Source organism: Pan paniscus, chromosome 19, assembly GCF_029289425.2.
Source record: "Pan paniscus chromosome 19, NHGRI_mPanPan1-v2.0_pri, whole genome shotgun sequence".
In the NCBI taxonomy this organism is placed as follows: Eukaryota; Metazoa; Chordata; class Mammalia; order Primates; family Hominidae; genus Pan; species Pan paniscus.
Genome location: NC_073268.2, coordinates 34,443,975 through 34,469,539, shown reverse-complemented (window position 1 = coordinate 34,469,539; position 25,565 = coordinate 34,443,975). Strand labels below are relative to the sequence as shown.

The 25,565-nt window shown below is 38.3% G+C and overlaps 1 protein-coding gene across 7 annotated transcripts in view; it reads left to right on the top strand.

Annotated features, from left to right (window-relative positions):
• EFCAB5 (EF-hand calcium binding domain 5) overlaps window positions 1-25,565 on the top strand; it is a 185,242-nt gene that overhangs the window by 58,335 nt on the left and 101,342 nt on the right. For 6 of the 7 annotated variants that reach the window (XM_034942144.3, XM_055101352.2, XM_063599154.1 and 3 more), the window contains 3 exons: window positions 5,160-5,316; window positions 8,293-8,341; window positions 11,884-11,954. In XM_034942144.3, the coding sequence (XP_034798035.2) occupies window positions 5,160-5,316; window positions 8,293-8,341; window positions 11,884-11,954 (277 nt within the window). The remainder of the gene's footprint in view (window positions 1-5,159; window positions 5,317-8,292; window positions 8,342-11,883; window positions 11,955-25,565) is intronic. The other variant, XM_063599157.1, reaches the window with a different exon arrangement.

The following is a 25,565-nucleotide window of genomic DNA, read 5'->3' as shown; positions in this document are numbered from 1 at the left end:
CTGTGAAAGATGAGGAATGCACCATTTGGCAAGTTGGGCATCGCTGGATAATGGCTTTAGCTTCTTTCCAGGTAATGCAGTATCTGTGTTTGAGACCAAAGGCTCAATTTAACATGGGTTAAATTGTGAAAGTGTCTAGCATTAGGTATTGCAGTAGCAACTAGGTGATCAGCCATTTGATTCCCTTCAGTTAAAGGTCCTGGAAGAGGTGTATGAGCCCTAATGTGAGTGATGTAAAAAGGGTGCATTCTACTCCTAACTGCTGTTTGCAATTGGGTAAATAAAATCATCAGTTGTTCATCTGTATGAAATCATAACTGAGCATTTTCAATTAATTGTGTGGAATGAACCATGTATGAAGAATCAGAAGTCAAATGAATAGGCATATTAAAAGCAGTCAATACCTCAGTTACAGCTACAAGCTCCACTTTTTGAGCTGAAGTATAGGGTGTCTGGAAAACTTTACCCTTCGAGCCAGAATAAGCTTTACCATTAGTAGACCCATCTGTAAAAACATTCTCAGCACCTTCAATTGGTTTAAATTTAGTTATTTTAGGGAGAATCCAATTAGTTAATTTCAAAAATTGAAACAGTTTTGTTTTTAGGAAAATGATTATCGAGAATACTCACAAAGTCAGTTAAATGGGTTTGCCAAGTAAGACTATTTATAAAAGCTTGTGTATTTGTGCCTTTGTGAGAGCCACAATAATTTTTCCAGGATCATATCCATGTAATTTAACAATCTGAGTTCTCCCATTTCCTATCATAGTAGCAATTTGATCCAAAAAAGGAGTTAGAGTCCATGAATTAGTATGTGGAAGAAAAAGTCACTCTACAAGATCTTGCTCTTGAACAATAACACCAGTAGGTGAATGCTGAGTTGAAAAAAATTAGCAAATCTAGAGTCTTCTCTGGATCTATTCTATTTATTTGAGTCTTATGCACTTGCTTTTCAATCAGCTGCAACTCTGCCTCAGCCTCCTTTGTTAATTGCCAAGGGTTAGTGAGACTAGGATCTTCTCTAAGGATAGAAAATAGATTACGTATGGCATAGGTAGGAATGCCTAGAGCAGGTCGTATCCAATTAATGTCCCCTAGTAATTTTTGAAAGTCATTTAATGTTTTCAATTGATCCCTACATATGGTTACTTTCTGTGGCACTACTGTAGGGTCATTTACTAAGGTCCCCAAGTAGGAATAAGTCTGAATTTTGTCAGGAGCTATAATTAAACTGGCGTGAGAAATCGAGTTTTGCAAGTGATCATAACATTGGAGTAATATTTCTTGAGTGGGGGCAGCACAAAGTATATCATCCATATAATGAATAATGTAACACTGTGAAAATTTTTTACGAGTAGGTTCAATTGCTTGCCCTACATACGTCTGGCAAATTGTTGGACTGTTTAACATGCCTTGTGGCAACACTTTCCAATGAAAACACTTAGCAGGCCGCAGGTTGTTTACCACAGGAATTGTAAATGGAAACTGTTCACAGTCTAGCTCAGCTAAGGGAATAGTAAAGAAACAGTCTTTTAAATCTATGACTATTAAAGGCCAATTTTTTGGAATCATAGCAGGAGAAGACAGTCCTGGCTGCCATGTCCCCATAGGTTGTATAACTGAATTAATGGCTCTTAAGTCAGTTAACATTCTCTATTTACCTGATTTTTTCTTAATTATGAAAACTGGAGAATTCCAAGGGGAAAATCTTGGAGCTATGTGTCCTTTTTCTAATTGTTCAGTAACTAAGTCCTCCAAAGCCTCCAGTTTCTCTTTACTTAGTGGCCATTGTTCTATCCAAATTGGCTTATCTGTTAACCATTTTAAAGGTATAGGTTCTGGAGGCTTAACAATGGCTGCCATAAAAAATGATATCCTAAACCTTGGCGGGAACTTTGTCTTTCTGCTTGAAGCAGTTCCTACAAACCTTGCAAATTTTTTCCTAGTCCTACACCAGGGACACACCCGATTTCATGCATCATATGTTGACTTTGAGGACTATATCATTGCTCTGGAATTAGAACTTGTGCTCTCCATTGTGGTAATAAATCTCTCCCCCCAAAATTTATAGGTACAGAAGTTATAATTGGTTGAAGAGTCCCAAGTTGTCCATTGGGCCCTTCGCAATGCAAAATATAACTACTTTGATATACTTCAGGGGCTTTACCAACTCCAACTATGTTAAATTGAGCGGGTTGAATTGGCCACGCAGATGGCCAGTGCTGTAGATAAATGATTGAAGTGTCCGCTCCTGTATCTAACAAACCTTTAAATTTCTTTCTCTGAATAGTTATAGGATGTTTATCAGTAATTTGATTGACCCTATAAGCTGCTTTGCCTTGTTTATTTGTGCTTCCAAATCCTCCTGTTCATTTAATTTCATTTTTCCCCATTTCCACATATGGCACAATCAGGAGCTGTGCTATATGCTCTCCTGGCTCTGCTTTCCAGGGAACAAAAGTAGATATAACAATTTGAATTTCCCCATTGTAATCTGAATCAATGACTCCTGTATGTACTTGCACTCCTTTTAAATTTAAACTAGATCTACCTAGAAGTAATCCTGTCATCCCCACTGGCAACAAATGACTGGAGACAGCAACATTCTTTAACAGTCTCATTACAAAAAGAGAACCTGGTCCATATTGATTAATAGCTTGTTTAAATTCTTTGAGTAATTTAAAAGGAAAAGGCTCAAATGTAGCTATAATATTTCCCTGTTGATCTGGTGGGTGTATCCTAACAGAGAACTGCCAGGCCTCTAAATCACCCTCTCTTGTAGCTTGCTGAATTCCTGCCTGAATAGAACTGAGAGCAGTCGCTCGAGGTGCTGCTCAAACAGTCACTGGGGCAACTACTTTTTGCCCAGTGTCCTCCAGAAAAGAAAGATCTGGAGGGTCAGGCCACTCTTTTTCTTCAAAATAATGAGGGGTTACAGAAGGGTAGGGACAAACCTCTCCCTCCTTTGCCACTTTAGCTTTAGCTGGCGAACAAACCTGCTCTGTCACCTCTTCGGTTACTTCATCATACTTTCCTTCCTCCTCATTATCAGTGTGAAAAGGTTCCAAGGTGGAATGAACCAGGGCCCAAACTTGTCCCATTGTTACCCTGATGCTTCCGAGCTCCCCTTCTTACTCACCACAGGGACTGCTTAAGAGTACTCGGGTGTCCTCCAGCTTAGTTCCACATTCTCCGACTGTCACTCCAGTGACCCTTCGACCCAGGTTCCAGCCCCATGTATGGGCGCCATTTGCTGAGACCAGCTCGGTCATGGAGACCCTAACCCAGCGGCACTAGAGGAATTAAAGACACACACACAGAAATATAGAGTGTGGAGGGGGAAATCAGGGGGCTGACAGCCTTCAGAGCTGAGAGCCTCGAACAGAGTTTTACCCACATATTTATTGACAGCAAGCCAGTGATAAACATTGTTTCTATAGATTATAGATTAACTAAAATGGGAAACAAAGGGATGGGCTGAAACAAAGGGATGGGCTCCCTGGCTAGTTATCTGCAGCAGGAACACATCCTTAAGGCACAGATCGCTCATGCTATTGTTTGTGGCTTAGGAATGCCTTAAGCGGTTTTCTGCCCAGGGTGGGCCAGGTTTCCTTGCCCTCAGTCCAGTAAACCCACAACCTTCAGCATGAGCATCATGGCCATCACGAACATGTCACAGTGCTGCAGAGATTTTGTTTATGGCCAGTTTTGGGGTCAGTTTATGGCCAGATTTGGGGGGCCTGTTCCCAACACCTGAAATCAATCCCTTCAGATGATTTCTCTGTCCAGGGAAGAGAGAAGCTCACTACCCTAAGGCCTTATTGCATCCAACCTTGCCTTTTCAGTATATATAGCAGCTTCTAGAGCTATTTTTACTACCTGTTTTTTAAGTTGTAAATCAATATCTCATAATTATATACATTTGCAGGGTCAAAGTGATGTTATAATTTGTGAATACAATGTGAAATAATGAAATCAAACAAATTAGCGTATCTATCACCTCAAATACATATCATTTTTTTGTGGTGAGAACATTTGAAATTTACTCTCAGCAATTTTGAAATGTACACTAAAACTTATTCATCTTGTCTAAATGAGATTTTATACCCTTTGACAATCATATCTCCATTTCCCCCATTCCCAGCCTCTGTAACCACCATTCTACTCTCTGCTTCTATGTGCTTGTTTGTTTTATATTGCACAGATAAGTGAAAACTTGTGGTATTTGTCTTTCTGTGCCTGGCTTTTTTCACTTAGCATAATGTTCTCCAATTCCATTCACGCTGTCAGAAATGACAGAATTTCTTTCTTTTTTAAGGCTGTATAGTATTCCATTGTATTTATTTATTACTTATTTTTTGAGACAGAGTTTCGCTCTGTCGCCCAGGCTGGAGTGCAGTGGCGTGATCTCGGCTCACTGCAAGCTCCACCTCCAGGGTTCACACCATTCTCCTGCCTCAGCCTCCCGAGTAGCTGGGACTACAGGCGCATGCCACCACACCCGGCTAATTTTTGTATTTTTAGTAGAGACAGGGTTTTGCCGTGTTAGCCAAGATGGTCTTGATCTTCTGACCTCGTGATCCGCCTGCCTTGGCCTCCCAAAGTGCTGGGATTACAGGCGTGAGCCACTGTGCCTGGCCCCTCCATTGTATTATAAACCACATTTCTTCTATCCATTTGTCTGTTGGAGGACACTTAGGTTGGTTCTATCACTTGGCTATTATGAATAGTGTCACAGTGAACATGGAAGTGCAGCCATCTCTTTGACAAACTGATTTCAGATCTTTTGGGTAAATATCCAGAAGTGAGACTGCTGAATCATGTAGTAATTCTGTTTTTAGTTTTTTGAGGAACCTCCCTACCAGTTTCCACAATGGTTGTACTAATTCACATTCCTACCAATACTTCTTAAGTCTAGTATTTAGTTGGGTAAAATAAGGCCTACCTCTATAAAAAGTCAAATAGTAGAAAGCACTCTGTGATTTATGCCAAATTCAATAAGTGCTTGTGGAAGAAGGGCTCACTACAGGCCTGAATCAAAGATTTTATGGAGAAAAGACAGGCAAACATTTTCAAAGAGAGTCTGAATTCCTGTGTTCCAATCTGGACCAAATCCAAGGGTATTAACTCAACATGTTTTCTATATCTACATCCTGCAGAGTATCCAAGATGAAGGAGAATGTTAAACAGAATAGAAAACAAAGAGAAAGCATAGACAAAATCAAAGTCAAGGTGGCCAACACACGGAAACAGGCTCTGCAGGAGCAATTCGATGAATGGATTCTAGACCCTAAAGGAATGATTCCTAAGTCAGTGGTAAGAAAATTGGGGGTATATGTGAAAGGTAGGTGGGGTAAGTGGTAAAAGGGCAATTGCTAGAATACTGAGTAGCATACTAGAAGCCTCCCTTGAAATTTTCAGTATTGCTGAGGTAAGTCTTGACCTGTCTGGTCCGTGAGTGTTGATTCCTTCAATTTCTTTTGAGCATTACCAAAAAAAAAAAAAAAAAAAAAAAAATCTAGCTAGATTTCTAAAATCTTGACTCTGGCTGAGGTTCCCAAACTCATCACTATAAACCAACATATATTTCATTTGTTTGTTTGTTGTGTGTGTGTTTGTATGTGTGACTACTTCTGTGAGACCTGCAAGACTATCTCTTAGCTCTAGAGAACAACTGTACTCTGAGAGTTAAATGCTTTCTCTTAAGTGTATGTGGATTTGGAAATACTTTTTCATTAGATACAATGCTAAGCATATTTTCAGTTTAAAGTGAATGATTAAAAATAGATCAAGGAAGACAAGCCACAGACTGGGAGAAAATATTAGCAGAAGACATATCTGGTTGGGTGTGGTGGCTCACACCTATAATCCCAGCACTTTTGGAGGCCGAGGTGGGAGGATTGCTTGAGGCCAGGAATTCGAGACCAGCCTAGCCAATATAGGGAGACCCTACTTTTATGACGAATTTAGAAATTATCCAGGCTGTGGTTCCAGCTTCTCGGGTGGCTGAGGTGGGAGAATTGCTTGAGTCCAGGAGGTCGAAGCTGCACTGAGCCATGATCATGCCACTGCACTCCAGCCTGGGGAACAGAGAGGGACTATGTCTCTTAAAAACAAAACAACAACAACAACAACATATATATATGTATATATATATGTGATATATATATCACACGTGCACACACACACGGTGGGGGAGCTCTTTGTACTTTCCGCTCAATTTTCCTGTGCACTTAAAACTTCTCTAAAAAATAAAATGTTTTTAAAAATGGACTAAGAAGAACTTGGAAATTTTGTTTTTAGTAATTGAAGAATGAGAAAGTATAGAGGATTCTTTGGATGGCCAAAGTGCTTGCCAAAAGTGCCTTAGCTCCATCATGCTGTGTCTGAGAGTTGCTAGAAGTGTCCCCTGGAGAGGGCAAAATGGGGTCACTGTCAGCATCCCAATCCTAATCACACAAAAAGGTTGGGAATCATTGAGAATATATGTGTAAAATAACTTTATATACCCTTAAGTATTCTAAGAGGAGACTTCAAAAACTTTGTGGAAAAATTGAATTAAAAGATAATAAAAATATAAACTTTATATCTCAACATAAGCTCTATCAGGCTGGGCGCCATGGCTCAGGCCTGTAATCCCAGCACTTTGGGAGGCTGAGGCAGAAGGATCGCTTGTGCCCACGAGTGCAAGACCAGCCTGGCCAACATGGTGAAACCCTGTCTCAAATACTATCTTGGTGCAGAAGTAATTGTGGTTTTTGCCATTACTTTTTAAATGGCAAATAAATAAAAAGAGGCTCCATCAAGTTTAAGACACTTGTAAGTGATGATACCAGCCATTTAGTCCATCCCTAAAGAACTGAGGGTCCTGGGAATTTAACCATTTCAATGCAGTATTTTTTGCATTATTAACTGACGAAAAACAGGTGTCCTTTAATGATTTTTTTTAAGATTAGAAAATAAAAAGTCAGAAGGAGCTAAATCAGTACTGTAAGGTGGATGCCTGATGATTTCTCATTGAAACTCTCACAAAATTGTTCTTGTTTTGTTAGTGGAGATGGGTGTTGCTATTTTGTCCAGGCTGGCACAAACTCATAGTTCTTCTACCTTAGCCTCCTGAGTAGCTGGGACTACAGGTGTGTGCCACTGTGCCCAGCTTGCCCTTGTTTGATGAGAAGAATGAGCAAGAGCATTGTTATGGTGGAGAAGGACTCTCTGGTGAAGCTTTCCCAGACATTTTTTAGCTAAAGCTTTAGCTAGTGTTTCTCAGAACACTCTTATAGTAAACAGATGTTATTGTTCTTTGGTCTTCCAGAAAGTTAATAAGCAAAATGCCTTGAGCATCCCAAAAACTGTTGCCATGACCTTTGCTCTTGATCAGTCTGCTTTTGCTTTGACAGGACCAATTCCACATCTTGGTAACAAACCATTGCTTTGATTGTGCTTTGTCTTCAGGATCATACTGGTAAAGCCATGTTTCCTCTCCTGGTAGAATTCTTGGAAGAAATGCTTCGGGATCTTCATCCCACTGTTTAAAATTTCCATTTGAAGCTCTGTTCTTGTCTGCGTCTGATCTGGGTGCAATGGTTTTGGCACTCATTGACTGGAAATTTTTTCAACTTTAATTTTTTAGTCAGAATTGTGTAAGCAGAGCCAACTGAGATGTCTATGTGTTGGCTATTGCTTCTGCTGTTAATTTTTAGTCCTGTTCAATAAGGGCATGAGCAAGATGATTTTTTTCTTGCAAATTGGTGTGGATAGTCTGCACCATGGGCTTTATCTTCAACATCATTTCATCCTTTCTTAAAATGAATTATCCATTTGTAAACTGCTGATTTCTTTGGAGCATTGTCCCCATAAACACTTCATAAAACACCAGTGATTTCACCATTCTTCCCGCCAAGCTTCACCATAAATTTAATGTTTTTGCTTCAATTTTAGCAGAATTCATGTTGCTCTAATAGGGGCTCTTTTCAAACTGATGTCTTATCCTTTTTAGTTCTTCAAGCTAGATCTTGTTCAGACATAACAAGTTAACGACAAGTTTATTTTGGTGCAAAAAAAAATTGAAATCCATGCATTTTTTTCATAATACACATTTTCCATGAACTTTTTGAAGACCCCCTTGTAGAAAGTACATGTGACTTATTACTATTTCTGTCCTTGGGTTGGAAAGATCACCCAATAATAAAACAGAAAGACTATAGATGGCTTTTAGTCTAAAATAACAAATATGTGGTAACTGAGGAGTGGCATATGGTTTCTTTCTTTTTTTCCTCTTTTGATTTGCAGATTCAGAATGTTCTTCATGAATTCTTTCAAAATCCAGATTTCAAGCTTGGTAAGTCTGCCTATTACTCTGATATTTTTATTTTTATTTCTTTTTTGGGTGGGGGACACTGAATTCAGATGAAGAGTCAACATGAGACAGATGTTATTCAAAACTCTTGCGGGGGCAATTAGGCTCTTCCATGCTGTCCAGATACAGAATGTATACAAGCAGAAAAGCAATCTGTGATTCTCAATCCTTTTAGTCTTGTGTCCGTTTTATTACCGGTACTCTGCAATACTCTTTTATTATCCTATGACATTCCTAGAAAATATTTCTTACATACATAGAATTTTAAAAGAAAGATATGATGTCATAACTGTGATGTAAAGGAGAAATAAAAGTAAAGGCATAAGAAAATTATATGCACTGGCCAGGCATGGTGGCTCACGCTAAGATTTACCAGAGTTGAACACTGCCTCCGTAAATTCCTTAGTTTGAATTTCCTTGACTCTACCCAGTCTTATATCCTACACCTTCACTATAACCCTCCTGGGGTCATTCTCTGTTTCTCAAATGTTGTTTCTTGAGTTCCCTTTTCATGTTACATAAATTTCCCTGGATAATCTCATCCAGTTCTGTTACTATATATACTAGGATTAAGACTTCTTCAGAGGCCAGGCACAGTGGCTCACGCCTGTAATCCCAGCACTTTGGGAGTCCGAGATGGGCGGATCATTTGAGGTCAGGAGTTTGAGACCAGCCTGGCCAACATAGTGAAAGACTGTCTCTACTAAAATACAAAAATTAGCCGGGCATGGTGGCGGGCGTCCGTAATCTCAGTTACTTGGGAGGCTGAGGCAGGAGAATCACTTGAACCCAGGAGGCGGAGGTTGCAGTGAGCCAAGATGACGCCACTGCACTCCAGCCTGGGTGACAGAGTGAGACTCCTTCTAAAAAAAAAAAAAAAAAGAAACAAAGAAAATTATATGCACTGTATTTCAATATATAAATGCTTTGTTACGACTTCGCTAGAAGACGTAATAGTCAGACATTTCTACCTACTTATAATGTACCTTTAGATATAAGAGAAGTAAAATTATATACAATTGACCATTTTATTTGTTTTTGACATTTTGGAATAGGGCAAAATGAATATATACATATATAGAATTCCCAGAAATGCAGACTGACACAGGTGTGTTGTATTAGAATTCAGATACAATTTATATTACTCCCTATTACACAAGTCCTGAAATGGTGAACAACTCTTGGTAAAGTTCCAGAATTAAACAAAGTATAATTCTCCCTCAAATTTTCATATAAGTTATATTCTTGGAAAATTCCACAGCAAAATTATATTCTGCATTTATATGTAAAATAGAGTTGGGTTCTAAGTTCAAAATTATTATGATCAGGTTTTTCATCTACTTGAATGTCCTGCAGAAGGGGGAAAGTCTATGTGCAAAAATTTCATGTGTTCTGCCTCTGCTCCTATTCCTCATCACTGTGGCAATAAAAATTCACCCAAAAATTTCCACCATGCTCCCTGGGAGGAAAGGAGGACAGCAACACCCCTATGGAGAGTCACAGATTTTGGTGCTTTTGTTTTCAGAAAGATTTCCCTATATGAAATTAGGTGGAAAAAAAAAAACAAACCTCACTTGTCCCATAGGAACTAGAGTTTGGGTCCTGAGATTTACATAATTAATATCCAGTAGATTTTTTTCCAATTGATTATTTGACTACTTTTGTTACATTGACAACAATACATTGTCTGAAGTCTGTTGTCACTTTTAAAAATAAAATATGCTTCCCGTCTTCCTGATCACTGATCTCCAAGCATGATTTGGGCCTTACTGATAACCTTTTGTCGTTCTACCTGTTCTCACATTTTCCAAAAACCGTAATTCTTCAGTCAGCTCATCTTTTACTCTTGTTTCAAAAAATCATTGAAATAGCTTCATTTATTTTTGAATGAGGGTACAGAAGGAGTGAGTTAAGAGAACTCAATTTGGGATCCTGATAAAATTACAGAAATTCCAGAACATTCCAACTGACAGTGATTGTTTCTCCTCTCACCTCCTACACTACAGTATTTATTTCTGTACTATTCATTCGGTCAATATTCATTGATCCCTCACTTAGTTCCAGATACTGTAATGAGTTAGAGAATGCAAAGAGGACTGACAAGACATGTTTCCTACCCTTAAGTTGCTCAAACTCCAGTCAGAGACAGACAGACAGGTATACTTAATAGCAACTGTTACTGCTAGAAACGTCTGGTTTGCATAATCATCTGGAGCTTGGGGGAAGGTCTGGGATGGAAATGTCTGCATCTAATGCATAAGTTTATATGAAAATTTATGTAGTCTTCCTATGGCCACAATAACAGATATCTCATAATTAGCACTTACCAAATTCAAGAGTGATTGAAAAATCTTTTCTATGCCCTTGTGCCAACCCATGATAGGCAGGAAGAGTTACTATTAGAAGTAGGAGAGGAAGCCGGTGTATAGTTCTTTCATCATGAGCTTTCATACAATTTATGTATTTTTCTCTTGTAAGGTCAATAAGGATTACATAAATTGTCATATCAAATGAAGGTTTAAAAATCTGTATTTGAACTAACGGTCACATTCATCATTACTGATCACTCTAATTTATGAAACTCTTTTTTCTTGGTTTTTGTGATATCGTTCTCTTGATTTTTTTCTTCTATTTTTGTTCACCTTTTAGTGTTTTTATTTCTTGACTCTTCTTTTGCTTGCACCTTAAATTTTGTTTTCCAGAGTTTCCTTTTAGGCTTTCTTGTCACTATACACACTATACACATTCTGTGGGTTTTCTTACTCAAGTCCATGACTGCAGCTGATGACTCCCAATCTATATACACATTACGAACTTTCCCTGAGCCCCAGGTCCTATTTGAAAAAAAGCTACGAGTGGTAAATGAAAAAGCAAGTTGCACATCAAAATGATCATATTTATAAATAGAAAAACAAAAGGTACATGTGTATATATATATACATTTGTATACATACAGAAATGCATAGAAAGGTTGCTGGAAGGATGATAAACTGTTGACAGTGGTTACATCTGGGGCAGAAAGGAGTGAGAGTGCTGATGGGAGGTAGAGACAAAGGAAGATATTCATGTTTTGTTGCTTATATTTTTGTATTATTTGAATTTGTTAACTAAAAGAACATTTTTATGCATTATTTAATTTAAGAAACATTAAAGACAAAATAAAGTTTTTAAAAAGAAAGCTTGCAGAAGTGTTTTGTTTAAGGACCTGCTAGCATAAACCAACACAGATGTTTTTGTAGCCTTTTATACTATTGATGTGCATATTTATTTCTGCTTTATCCCAATCCAGATATTAAAAATATAGGCTCTTTTTTTTTAGTATTTGGTTTGCTTGCTCAGCCAGGAAAAGTAATAATTTTGTAGTATTTGGTATGTTACCCAACTATATGTAATTCACTTTATTGTAATTATGGATAGACATTAGCTAATAAATAATTTTATGTTCTTTTAAAGCACTATAGTATAAATATCAAATATATATTACAACCTAACTAACTAGCAAATAATCTTCATTCCATAAATAGGATCACACTGCAAACAACTGGATATTACTGACTCAACAGAACCAAGATTGAACAAAATGGAATTTACAGAAGTAAGAGTTACATTATTTAATGTTTGAATTGAATTATTTTGTCAATTGTTTCAATTGTCAGTTTCAATTGTCTGTTGGTGGCTGTCACACATCATTAAATTAGTATTAAATGAAAGCACAAAACTTATTTTATACATTCTAAAATATGTACTTTAAAATATTTCAACTCCTCTGAAATTTTACAATTTCTTTCAATCAGTATCACGCATGATGTGAGAGTATAAAAATCTTCCACTGACACCTTCTGGTAAGATCAAGAAAAACCAGCATCTTATTTTCAGTGAAATCTGGTTATTCAAACAATAATGAGGTCTAAAACTTACAAAAACTTTCCTATGGGCCAGGTGTCATACATGAACTTGGTTAACCCTCTCAGCAACCCTTTCCTCCGCTTTTACAGATGAAGACACCAAGATGCAGAAAGGTTAAATAACTTGCACACTGTTTCACAATTAGTAAAACTGGGGAAATTTGTATTCAGTCAGTTTGGTTTCAAAGTCTACATAATATTGCATATGAAAAAGTATGGTTCTATTGTACTGGAATAAGTGAAATAAGCAATTTAATGGTACCAGAGTCCTAAGTCTTCCACAGCCTACTTATATATTTTTTCATGTTTCTCCATTTCCCCTTGTTTTTCTCTGATGAGTTCCAGAGTCAAGGTAACTTTCTGTTTCTCTTTTCATACACCTTTGCACGATTGAAGGTGAAGATTATGCACTATATACAGTTTCAAAGTTCTGTATGAGGGATTTCTGGAATTCTTTTAAAAATTATTGTATAGATAAGAATTTGGCAAATTCTACCTCAGTTATGTTCTAACTGTGTTTTCTTAGATTCTGTGTTTGTCTATTTGTCATCCATTACTCACAAGGCCAAACTAATGGCCACAGTTGTTTATATCTCCCCTGTGATCCAGAATCCATACTATGAACCATCTCCTTACTAATTCTCACACACTGAGCTAATATTTCTCCTGCTCTAAATCAACCCAGAACCAGGTACCAGACAACCAGAGATAGCCCTTGTGCCTCAGAGTCTGCCAGAATTATTCAAACCAGCCAATCCTCAACTGTTTAACCTGCCGTGGCTTGCATTTCTGGAAACTCCAGTAAGGATTCTGGCTTAGGCTGTCCCTTTGCTCCCTTCTGTTCTGCCTCCTGACCCAAACCTGGTGCTTCCCCTGTGGCCCTGCATGGTGTGGCATGCTTTTTTCACTCGGAAGTCTTAAGTAATAAAAATTTTCTTTCAGTGGCATTAGCCTCTCCATGTCATCACTCAGTCACCTCCATAAATTAAAATTCCACAGATACAAATGAGACAAGCTACTGGAAGAAAAATACACAGAGGAACAAATGATAGTATTAAAATTGTTCATGAAAAGTCAAAGCTTTATCTCTTTAATACAGTAATAAACATAACTTACATTTCTTTGCAAGGGACTGATGTTCAGTGGTACTTGCCTATTTGTCTTATATTAGTTTCCCTAAAAGTACGCAAGTTAGAACATTTTCCTATTTTTTTCATTATAAAAGTAGGCCTGATGTGGTGGCTTATGCCAATGACTAGGGAGGCTGAGGCAAGAGGATTGCTTAAGACCAGGAGTTTGGGACCAACCTGGGCAACATAGTGAGACCCTCATGTCTAAAAACCATTATAAAATATATTAATTTTATGATATGTGAATTATGTCTCCATAAAAGATAATATAAGTTCATTATAGAAATTTAAAGGCATAAAAATGTAAAGAAGTAAACAATTTTAAATCCACAATTTACCACCAATAAAAGCCACAGTTAACACTATATTTTTTTTGTATAATAATAATAGCTAACACTTTTGACTCCTTTTTATGTGCCATATTGTGTACTGAGGTTATTACATGCACTTTCTTGTGTAATCGTCACAAAACTCAGTTATTATTATGTTCATTTTGCAAATGAGACCTAAAAAGGTTGAACACTTGCCTTGAGATCACACAGCACATAAGTGACAGAGCTAGACTAGACCCAGGTCAGCCTGATTTCAAAGCTCATCATAGTCTTGACCCTTGTGCTTTATAGTGTCTATTATGTTCATAGTGAGACATGCAAGTTTTTAGTTTTAATTTTGTGGTTTTTCCATATAGATCTTTGGTTATGCCTAATATCCTACTTTTTTCACTTAATATCGTCTCTTGATCATTTCTCTATGTCAATAAATATTCTTTAAAACATGTTTTAAAATTTTTTTATTTTGAAATAATTATATATTTACAAGAAGTTGCAAAGATAGTACAGAGAGGTCCCATATGCCCTTCATCCAGTTTCCCCAAAGGTTATATTTTGCATGACTTTAGTATAATATCAAAACCAGGAAATTAACATTGATATAATGTGTGTGTATAGTATTATGTTATTTTAGCATGTGTAGATTTCTGTTACCGCCACCAAAATTAAGATACAAAACTATTTCAGTACCACAAAGGTCTACTGGGTCTACTGGTAATGACATTTTGCCAGTTCAGGGGAAATGTAGAAATCTTACCTTCCTTTAAGTCATTTTCCACTTTGCCACTTAAAACATCATTGTCTGAAATATTTCCCATACATCCATCACATCAGGCACTGTTACGCTTTGCTTCCACTGTTAAACATCATTTAGAAAACTCAAGATGAGAAGAAAAGTCTGTTGTATTTACCTGTGTTTTTTGCTTTTTTCATTGTTCTTCCTTCCCGATGTTTCAAGATTCCTTCTTTTATGCACTCTATTTAGAGAATTTCTTCTATAGCCATTCTTTTACAGCAGATCTACAGATGAGACAACTTCTATTAGTTTTACATTGTCTGAGAATGTCTTTATTTTCCCTTTATTCCTGAATGATAATTTCACTGGATATAGAATTCTTGATTGAAAGTTCTTCTATTTTAGCCCTTGAAAATGTTCTCTCATTTCCTTCTGATCTCCATGGTTGGTGATGAAAAATCCACTTCATTCCAATTAATTTTCCTCAGTAGGTAAAGTATTGTTTTTCTCTTGTTGGTTTGTATTTAGTGTTCTGAACTCTGAAGACATGAATGTTAGATCTTTTATTATAATCCCACATGTTGCTGAGACTCTGAGATTCTGTTGTTTCTTTTTTCCTCTTTTTTTTGGGGGGGGGTCTGATATTTCCTCTGTTGTTCGGGTAAATTCTACTGTTCTGTCTTCAAGTCCATTGATTCCTTCCTCTGTCTTTTCCACACTGATGCTAAGCCCATACCTTGAGCTTTTTATTTCAGTAGTTTTTGTTGTTGTTGTTCTTTTTCAGACAGGGTCTTGCTCTGTTACCCAGGCTGGAGTGCAGTGGCATGATCACGGCTCACTGCAGCTTCAACCTCCCAGGCCCAAGCCATCCTGGGAACTTTAGCCTCCCAAGTAGCTGGGACCACAGTCATGCACCACCATATAAGGCTAAATTTTATTTTTGTAGAAACAGGGTCTCCCTATGTTGCCCAGGCTAGTCTGAAACTCCTGAGCTCAAGAGATCCTCTCATTTCAGCCTCCCGAAGTGCTGGGATTATAGGCGTGAGCCACTGTGCCCAGCCTTGTTGTTGTTTTTTTAAGAAATGTGGTTTTGGGGAGGGGAGAAAAAGAAAAAAAAAAAAAAAAGAGATGTGATCCTCCCACCTCAGCCTCCTGAGTTGTATTTTTCAAAATTTTCGTTTTTCTTAATGTCTTTTATTTCTTTGCTGAGACTTTTAAGTTTTTAATTTATTTTAAGCATGTTCATAATTGCTTGTTGAATTATTTTTATAGTGGCTGCTTTAAAATCCTTCTCAGATAATTCCAACAGCTGCGTCATCTCAGTGTTGGCATCTGCTGATTAAATTTTCTCATTCAAGTTGAGATTTTCCTAGTTCCTCATACAATATGTGATCTTCTGTTTTGTCTTGGACATTTTGGTTATAATGCTATTGATGCAGGATTTTTTGCTCCTTAGTTCAGCTAAAATCCAAGTTCTTGTCTCACAACTAGGGAAATGAGGCACGCAGACACATTGAAGGGTGAAGATGGATTTATTAGGCAAAAAGAAAGCTCTCCACAAAGAAAAAGAGGGTCCATCCAACAGGTTCTCACTTCACAGACTGAATACCAGGTCACCACATGGGAGCCGAAGAGGCCTGGCTTCTCCCCTCGCATAAGGCGTGAATTATTGGTGGCTCTGCCCCATTCTCCCAATGCACATGTGGTCCCCCAATCATTTGCAGGCATGCCCAGGCAAGACCCTGTGCAAGGTTTCCTTAGCTTCTCCTGCATCTATCACTATGAGACTTGGGATCTTATTTGCATCTTCTTTTAAAAAGCTTCCTCTGATACCATGCTGGTGGAAGAAGGGGAGTGCCACCTCTCTACTGCCAGGTGGGCATAAAGATCCAAGTTCCCCATTCAATCTCCATTGACATTTTGGAGGCAGGGGCAAGGTGCCTTGTTATGCTCAGTGGAGGCGAAATTTTCTGATCTCTCTAAAGGTTAGATAACAATTTAGTTTTAGTTTAGTGTTGTGGAACCTCAGTCTGAGTTACTCCATTTTGATTTTTAGTCTGGTCTGTTGGGCCTGGTTCAGGAGCTTAGTCCAAGACAACTGCCTTCTATAATTTTTATTCAATAACCCTCACCAGATACTAACTCTGTGGGCACTTTTTTTTTTTTTTGAGATGGAGTCTTGCTCTGTCACCCAGTCTGGAGTGCAGTGGTGCAATCTTGGCTCACTGCAACCTCCACCTCCCAGGTTCAAGCGATTCTCCTGCCTCAGCCTCCTGAGTAGCTGGGATTACAAGAGAGTGCCACCACTCCTGGCTAATTTTTTTTTTTTTTGTATTTTTAGTAGAGACAAGGTTTCACCACGTTGGCCAGGCTGGTCTCGAACTCCTGACCTCATGATCTGCCTACCTCGGCCTCCCAAAGTTGTGGGATTACAGGTGTGAGCCACTGTGCCTGGCCTCTGTGGGCACCTTGATTTGGACTTTCCAGCCTCTAGAGCTGTAAGAAAATAAATCTCTGTTGTTTAAGTCACCCAGTCTATGGTATTTTGTTATTGCAGCCTGAGCTAAGACACAGTTTCAGTGTTAGAGTCCCAGAAATGGAACAAATATGTCAAAGAATAAATATTTGAGGTTTTAGTATCTATTTGTCAAATTGTGTTCTTGGTTATACTGATTTATTCTCCTCAGCAATGCATGATGGCTCTCATGGCACCGTATTATCACCAACAGTAGGTATTATTGAGTATAAGAAATCTCTTGGTGAGGCCAAGTCAGGATTGCATGAGCCCAGGAGTTCAAGGCTGCAGTGAGCTATAATCAAGCCACTGCACTCCAGCCTGGATGACAGAGCAAGACCTTGTCTCAAACAAATAAAAGTAATTTGATGGCATTTTGTTTTTTAACTCTTATCTTTGAGATTTCTGGTGAGATTAAAGATTATTCTATGTAATTTAAAAATTTCTTCTTACGTAAATTATGCATTCAGATCCTTTGGCCATCTTACCTGATTTTTATTTTTTCTTATGGAATTGTAAATGTTCATTATATATTAAAGACATTATTTATGATCACAAATTGCATATGTTTGTAAACTAAAAATATAATCCTAAGCCTTCTGCTGACTGAACAGACCCCCTCTTAGCCAAGGGAACCCCAGAAAAACCTTAAAAACTGAATTCCCTGCCATGACAAGAAGGGAGGTCAGGCATGCCTCATTATATCTCCTCCCCTTTGGAGTTTAGGCACAGTAAGTGACGATTGTTAATGTTAAAATACAGATCCTAAAACTGACAAAACAGACTCTTTTTGGCAATAAGATACTAAGTTACAAACAAGACCTAAGGCCATGTCAGGTAAGGGTTAAGTCAAGCCTGTAAGCCATCAGTCTTGCCACATAACAGCCTTATCTTAACTTAAAACATTCCTTTCTGCTGACTCCAAGTTTTAGACAGAGCCTTACTCCTTTAAACAATTGCAAATTAAATAATCTCTGAATCCACCTATAACCTGCAAACCCCTGCTTCACGATATCCCATCTTTTGGGGCCTAACCAATGTATACCTTCCGTGTATTGACTTATGTCTTTGCATGTAAATTCTGCCTCCCTAAAATGTATAAAACCAAACTGTAATCCGACTGCCTTAGGACCACTTACTCAAGGCTTCTTGGGTTTGTGTTTTCCTCAGGCTGTGGTCACTTATATTATCTCAGAATAAACTTCTTTAAAATATTTCATAGCGTTTGGTTTTTCTGTTAACATATTTTTCAACGTTTCTCAATTGTTTTAAAATTTTGGTGGTTTCTAATTTACAAAAAAATTTTAAAATTTTATGCAAACAAATTTATAGATTTTTTTTGGAGATCTTTTTTATTGCTCCCATGCTTAGAAGGTTCTCTTCTTCCCAAATCAGTTAAATATTCACCTAGTTTTTTCTAGCTCTTTTTACTTTTTAAAATTAACTTGAAAATTGTTTTGATAAGTAATAGAAGGTGAGAATCTAACTTAATTTTTTCCCCCTAAAATGGCCAGCAAAGCATATCACTATGTTTATTAAACTTTCCAAATAAAAGTTTTTCTACATTACTATTTTCTTCCTTTCCAATGGAAAATAAAAGTAGAACATTTTACAAAATTTGAATTACTGAGATTTTATCTTATTTTTTTGAGACAGAGTCTCACTCTGTCACCCAGGCTGGAGTGCATTGGCACAATTTCGGCTCACTGCAGCCTCAACCTCCTGGGCTCAGGTTATTCTCCCACATCAGCCTCCCAAGTAGGGGGGATGCCACTTTGCCTGGCACATGCCACTTTGCCTGGCTAATTTTGTTTATTTTTGTGGACATTAATCTCCCTATGTTGCCCGGGCTGATCTCAAATTCCTGGATTCAAGTGATCCTTCCACCTCTGCCTCCCGAAGTGCTGGGATTATAGGTGTGAGCCACTGCGCCCAGCTGAATGAGAGATTTTTTAGTGTCCATGTAAATTTTGATTTTTACAGAAAGAAGAGTATAGCATGAATTTTTTCAAGAATGTATATATTTTAATACACTACCTATTGTCCTGTTGATAGAAGATAAATCAAAACCAGAAGAATGGAAAATAGTCTTTTTTGTTGTTGTTTTTGCTTTCAGCAAACTCGGCTGCAAATAGCATACACAATATTAGGTAAAATTTTTTCAGTCATCCCAAGATTTATTAGGGGAAGAAATGGGTAGACAAGCAGTGGATAAATTAGAAGTGGTAAGAAAACCCTAGTTCCATGTGGCTTCTTGTTACTTTGTCTGCTGTTGATGAAGCTGTCATCCCTCCATTATCTTTTCATATTTATTGGGAAATACAATTTAATCTGCCAGACTGAAATGAAAAGATAAATCGAGTATGACTTCTTATTCTTGTTCAGTTGGGAATAAATTTATTCCAGAGTCTTATTTTACTCATAAACTGCCCAAGTAACATCACTGGAGTAAATTTTTAAAAATTACACAAACTATTATTAAGAGAATATTGTAAAAATGAACCCCTCGTTCTTCCCAATTTATAGAGACAGAGGTCTTCTCTGACCATGTCAGTTTAAAATGTAACTTTTCCGATTCTTCTGTGTGGTTGGAGACTTCTAAACAGGAAGTCCAAACAATCATATTTCCATAATTCCAAGATGAGTGGTTTTCCTTTTGCATCTCTGAAATCAAGGTGCATCATTTAGCCCAGAGTGGTGACCCACACCTGTTATCCCACCATTTTGGAAGGCCAAGGCTGGAGGATCGCTTGAGCCTAGGAGTTCAAGACCAGCCCGGGCAACATAGTGGGACCCTGTCTGTACAAAAAATTAAAAACATAGCCAGGCATGGTGGCTCACGCCTGTAATCCCAGCTACTCAGGAGGCTGAGACCTAGGAGGATTGCTTGAGCCTGGGAAGTCAGGCTGCAGTGAACCATGATTGCACCACTGCACTCTGGGCAACAGAGTGAGACCCTGTCTCAAAACAAAAAAACGAAAAGCTGCGTCATTTGATAAAGCAGTATGTTTTCCTCTCTTCCCCAATCCCCCTAATCTATTAAGTCAATAGCCCATCTAATGATTGATGGGTTTTGCTGATTAAAAAAATAAAAGCTGTACTATATGCATTTTATAAGCTAAACATCTAATATAAAAGGATGAAAAAAGATGAAAATAAGAAAATTGTTAAAGGAATAGCAGATACATTAAATAAACAAGTAAATAAACAAAAAGCAGATTTCAAGGTTAAAAATCATTTAATGAGATCAAGACTATTTTTTATATTTGTAAATGTGAAAATTTTATATTTTAAGGCTGGGTGAGGTGGCTCACGCCTGTAATCCCAGCACTTTGGGAGGCCGAGGCAGGCAGACCGTTGGAGGTCAAGAGTTCGAGACCAGCCTGGCCAACATGGTGAACCCTGTCTCTACCAAAAATACAAAAATTAGCTGGGCATAGTGACATGTGCCTGTAGTCCCAGCTACTTGGGAGGCTGAGGCAGGAGAATCGCTTGAACCCAGGAGACAGGTTGCAGCAAGCTGAGATCATGCCACTGCACTCCAGCCTGGGTGACAGAGCAAGACTCCATCTCAAAAAAAAAAATTTTTTTTTTTATTTTAAAATTTAAAATTAATGAAGTTAATAGGACTCTCTTAAGCTTTATGAGTTTATAGCACATTGTAATAGAATATATAAAAATATAAATAAAAGGTAAAAAATTTACAATAATTGTGCAGATTTTTAAACTTTTTTTGGTAGCAGCTTTATTCAGATAAAATTTACAAACTGCATTTATTTCCTGTGGCTGCTGTAGCAAATTACTGCAAACTTGGTTGCTGAAAACAGCAGACATTTATTTTCTCACAGCTCTGGAGGCCAGAAGTCCAAGATCAGTATCACTGGGCCAAAATGAAGGTGTTGGCAGGGCTGCACTGCTCTCAGGAGGGTCTGTGGAAGAATTTGTTCCTTGGCTCTTCCAACTTCTGGTGGCTGTTGGCATTCCTTTACTTGTGGCTGCATCACCAGTCCCTGTCTTTGTGGTCACCTTGCCTTTTCTTCTCCTGTCTGAGAAATCTCCCTCTTAAAAGGATATATGTGATTGCATTTTAGGGTCTACCTAGATAATTTAGGATAATCTCCCCATCTCAAAATCCTTAATCACATCTGCAAAGACTCTTTTCCCATATAAGGAAGCATTTACAGATCCAGGGATTAGGACTTTACATCTTCGAGAGCCATTATCCAACCTACTATACCTACCTTATACCCATTTAAAGTGTACAATTGAATGGGCTTTAGTATATTTGCAGAGGAGTACAACCATTAAAACAATCCATTTTAGAACATTTTCACCCACAAAAGAAACTCCATACCCATTAGCAGTCACTCCCCATTTCCTTCCAAACCTCCAGCCCTAGGCAGCCACAAATCTCTTTCTGTCTCCATAGCTTTGTCTATTCTGAACATTTCATATATATGGAATATACAATATGTGGTCTTTTGTTTTTGGCTTCTTGTACTTGTCATAATGTCTTCAAGGTTACTCCATGTTGTAGCATGTATCAGTACTTCATTCTTTTTATTGCCAAATGATATTCCTTCTTATGAACATACTACCTTTTATTTATCCACTCATCAGTTGGTGGACATTTCGGTTGTTTTCATTTTTTGGCTACTGTAAATAATACTACTATGAACATTTGTGCCTAAGTTTTTACATGAATATGTGTTTTCTGTTCTCTTGGGAGTGGAATTGCTGGGTCATGTGATAACTTTGTGTTTAACCTTTTGAGGAACTGCCAGATTGTTTTCTTTTCTTTTTTTTTTTTATTATACTTTAAGTTCTAGGGTACATGTGCACAACGTGCAGGTTTGTTACATATGTATACATGTGCCGTGTTGGTTTGCTGCACCCATTAACTTGTTATTTACATTAGGTATTTCTCCTAATGCTATCCCTCCTCCATCCCCCCACCCCACGACAGGCCCCGGTGTGTAATGTGTCTTATGTCCAAGTGTTCTCATTGTTCAATTCCCACCTATGAGTGAGAACATGTGGTGTTTGGTTTTCTGTCCTTGTGATAGTTTGCTCAGAATGATGATTTCCAGCTTCATCCATGTCCCTACAAAGGACATGAGCTCATCTTTTTTTATGGCTGCATAGTATTCCATGGTATATATGTGCCACATTTTCTTAATCCAGTCTATCATTGATGGATATTTGGGTTGGTTCCAAGTCCTTGGTATTGTGAATAGTGCCGCAATAAACATACGTGTGCATGTGTCTTTATAGTAGCATGATTTATAATCCTTTGGGTATATACCCAGTAATGGGATCACTGGGTCAAATGGTATTTCTAGTTCTAGATCCTTGAGGAATTGCCACACTGTCTTCCACAATGGTTGAACTAGTTTACACTCCTACCAACAGTGTAAAAGCGTTCCTATTTCTCCACATCCTCTCCAGCACCTGTTGTTTCCTGACGTTTTAATGATCACCATTCTAACTGGTGTGAGATGGTATCTCATTATGGTTTTGATTTGCATTTCTCTGATGACCAGTGATGATGAGCATTTTTTCATGTCTGTTGGCTGCATAAATGTCTTCTTTTGAAAAGTGTCTGTTCATATCCTTTGCCCACTTTTTGATGCGGTTGTTTGATTTTTGTAGATTCTGGATGTTAGCCCTTTGTCAGATGGGTAGATTGCAAAAATTTTCTCCCATTATGTAGGTTACCTGTTCACTTTGATGGTAGTTTCTCTGGCTGTGCAGAAGCTCTTTAGTTTAATTAGATCTCATTTGTCTATTTTGGCTTTTGTTGCCATTGCTTTTGGTGTTTTATTCATGAAGTCCTTGCCCATGCCTATGTCCTGAATGGTAATGCCTAGGTTTTCTTCTAGGGTTTTTATGGTTTTAGGTCTAACATTTAAGTCTTTAATCCATCTTGAATTAATTTTTGTAAGGAAGGGATTCAGTTTAAGCTTTCTACATGTGGCTAGCCAGTTTTCCCAACACCATTTATTAAATAGGGAATCCTTTCCCCATTTCTTGTTTTTCTCAGGTTTGTCAAAGATCAGATGGCTGTAGATATGTGGATGTGTGGTGTTATTTCTGAGGCCTCTGTTCTGTTCCATTGGTCTATATATCTGTTTTGGTACCAGTACCATGCTGTTTTGCTTACTGTAGCCTTGTAGTATAGTTTGAAGTCAGGTAGCATGATGCCTCCAGCTTTGTTCTTTTGGCTTAGGATTGTCTTGGCAATGCGGGCTCTGTTTTGATTCCATATGAACTTTAAAGTAGTTTTTTCCAATTCTGTGAAGAAAGTTATTGGTAGCTTGATGGGGATGGCACTGAATCTATAAATTACCTTGGGCAGTATGGCTATTTTCACGATATTGATTCTTCCTATCCATGAGCATGGAATGTTCTTCCATTTGTTTGTGCCCTCTTTTATTTCATTGAGCAGTGGTTTGTGGTTCTCCTTGAAGAAGTCCTTCACATCCCTTGTAAGTTGGATTCCTAGGTATTTTATTCTCTTTGTAGCAATTGTGAATGGGAGTTCACTCATGATTTGGCTCTCTGTTTGTCTGTTATTGGTGTATCAGAATGCTTGTGATTTTTGCAGATTGATTTTTGTATCCTGAGACTATGCTGAAGTTGCTTATCAGCTTAAGGAGATTTTGGGCTGAGACGATGGGGTTTTCTAAATATACAATCATGTCATCTGCAAACAGGGACTATTTGACTTCCTCTTTTCCTAATTGAATACTGTGGGTGGCAAGCCACCCAGGTGCCAAGGCAAGAGACCGAGGACGCGAGCTGTTCCAGTATAATAAAATATAAAACAAGAATAGTTATACCATATATAGATCTTAGATATGATTATATATGAATATAATTAATCATTAGTAGTACTTATTCTTTATTCCAATATTGTAATAATCCTCGCTCTATAATCATAACCTAGGAAAAACCAGGCCATGCAGAGATAGGAGCTGAGGGGACATAGTGAGGAGTGACCAGAAGACAAGAGTGCAAGCCTTCTGTTTTGCCCAGACAGGGCCACCAGAGGGCTCCTTGGTCTAGCGGTAACGCCAGCGTCTGGGAAGACGCCCGTTGCCAGGCAGACCGTGGTCTAGCAGTAGCGTAAGTGTCAAGGAAAAACACCTGCTACTTAGCAGATCGGGAAAGGGAGTCTCCCTTTCCCAGGGGGAGTTTGGAGAAGACTCTACTCCTCCACCTTTTGTGAAGGGGCTGACATTAGTCAGGCTTGCCCGCAGTTATCTGGAGGCCTAACTGTCTCCCTGTGATGCTGTGCTTCAGTGGTCATGCTCCTAGTCTGCTTTCATGTTCCATCCTGTACACCTGGCTCTGCCTTCTAGATAGCAGTAGCAAATTAGTGAAAGTACTAAAAGTCTCTAATAATGGTGTAAGTTGTTTCTCTCTTTGTCTCCTCTCTCTCTCTGCCTCGGCTGCCAGGCAGGGAAGGGCCCCCTGTCCAGTGGACACATGACCCACATGGCCTTACCTATCACTGGAGATGGCTCACTCTCCTTATCCTGCCCCTTTGTCTTATATCCAATAAATATCAGTGCAGCCTGGCATTTGGGGCCACTACTGGTCTCCGCGACTTGGTGGTAGTGGTCCCCCGGGCCCAGCTGTCTTTTCTTTTATCTCTTTGTCTTGTGTCTTTATTTCTACACTCTCTCGTCTCCGCACATGGGGAGAGACCCACCGACCCTGTGGGACTGGTCCCTACAGAATACCTTTTATTTTTTTCTCTTGCCTGATTGCCCTGGCCAGAACTTCCAACACTATGTTGAATAGGAGTGGTGAGAGAGGGCATCCCTGTCTTATGCCAGTTTTCAAAGGGAATGCTTCCAGTTTTTGCCCATTCAGTATGATATTGGCTGTGGGTTTGTCATAAATAGCTCTTATTATTTTGAGATACATCCCATCAATACCTAGTTTATTGAGAGTTTTTAGCACGAAGGCTGTTGAATTTTGTCGAAGGCCTTTTCTGCATCTATTGACATAATCATGTGGTTTTTGTCTTCGGTTCTGTTTAGCTGATGGATTACGTTTATTGATTTGTGTATGTTGAACCAGTCTTGCATCCCAGGGATGAAGCCAACTTGATCTTGGTGGATAAGCTTTTTGATGTGCTGCTGGATTCGGTTTGCCAGTATTTTATTCAGGATTTTTGCATCGATGTTCATCAGGGATATTGGTCTAAAATTCTCTTTTTTTGTTGTGTCTCTGCCACGCTTTGGTATCAGGATGATGCTGGCCTCATAAAATGAGTTAGGGAGGATTCCCTCTTTTTCTATTGATTGGAATAGTTTCAGAAGGAATGGTACCAGCTCCTCTTTGTACCTCTGATAGAATTTGGCTGTGAATCCGAATTCTGGTCCTGGACTTTTTTTGGTTGGTAAGCTATTAATTGTTGCCTCAATTTCAGAGCCTGTTATTGGTCTATTCAGAGATTCAACTTCTTCCTGGTTTAGTCTTGGGAGGGTGTATGTGTCCAGGAATTTATCCATTTCTTCTAGATTCCCTAGTTTATTTGCATAGAGGTGTTTATAGTATTCTCTGATGGTAGTCTGTAT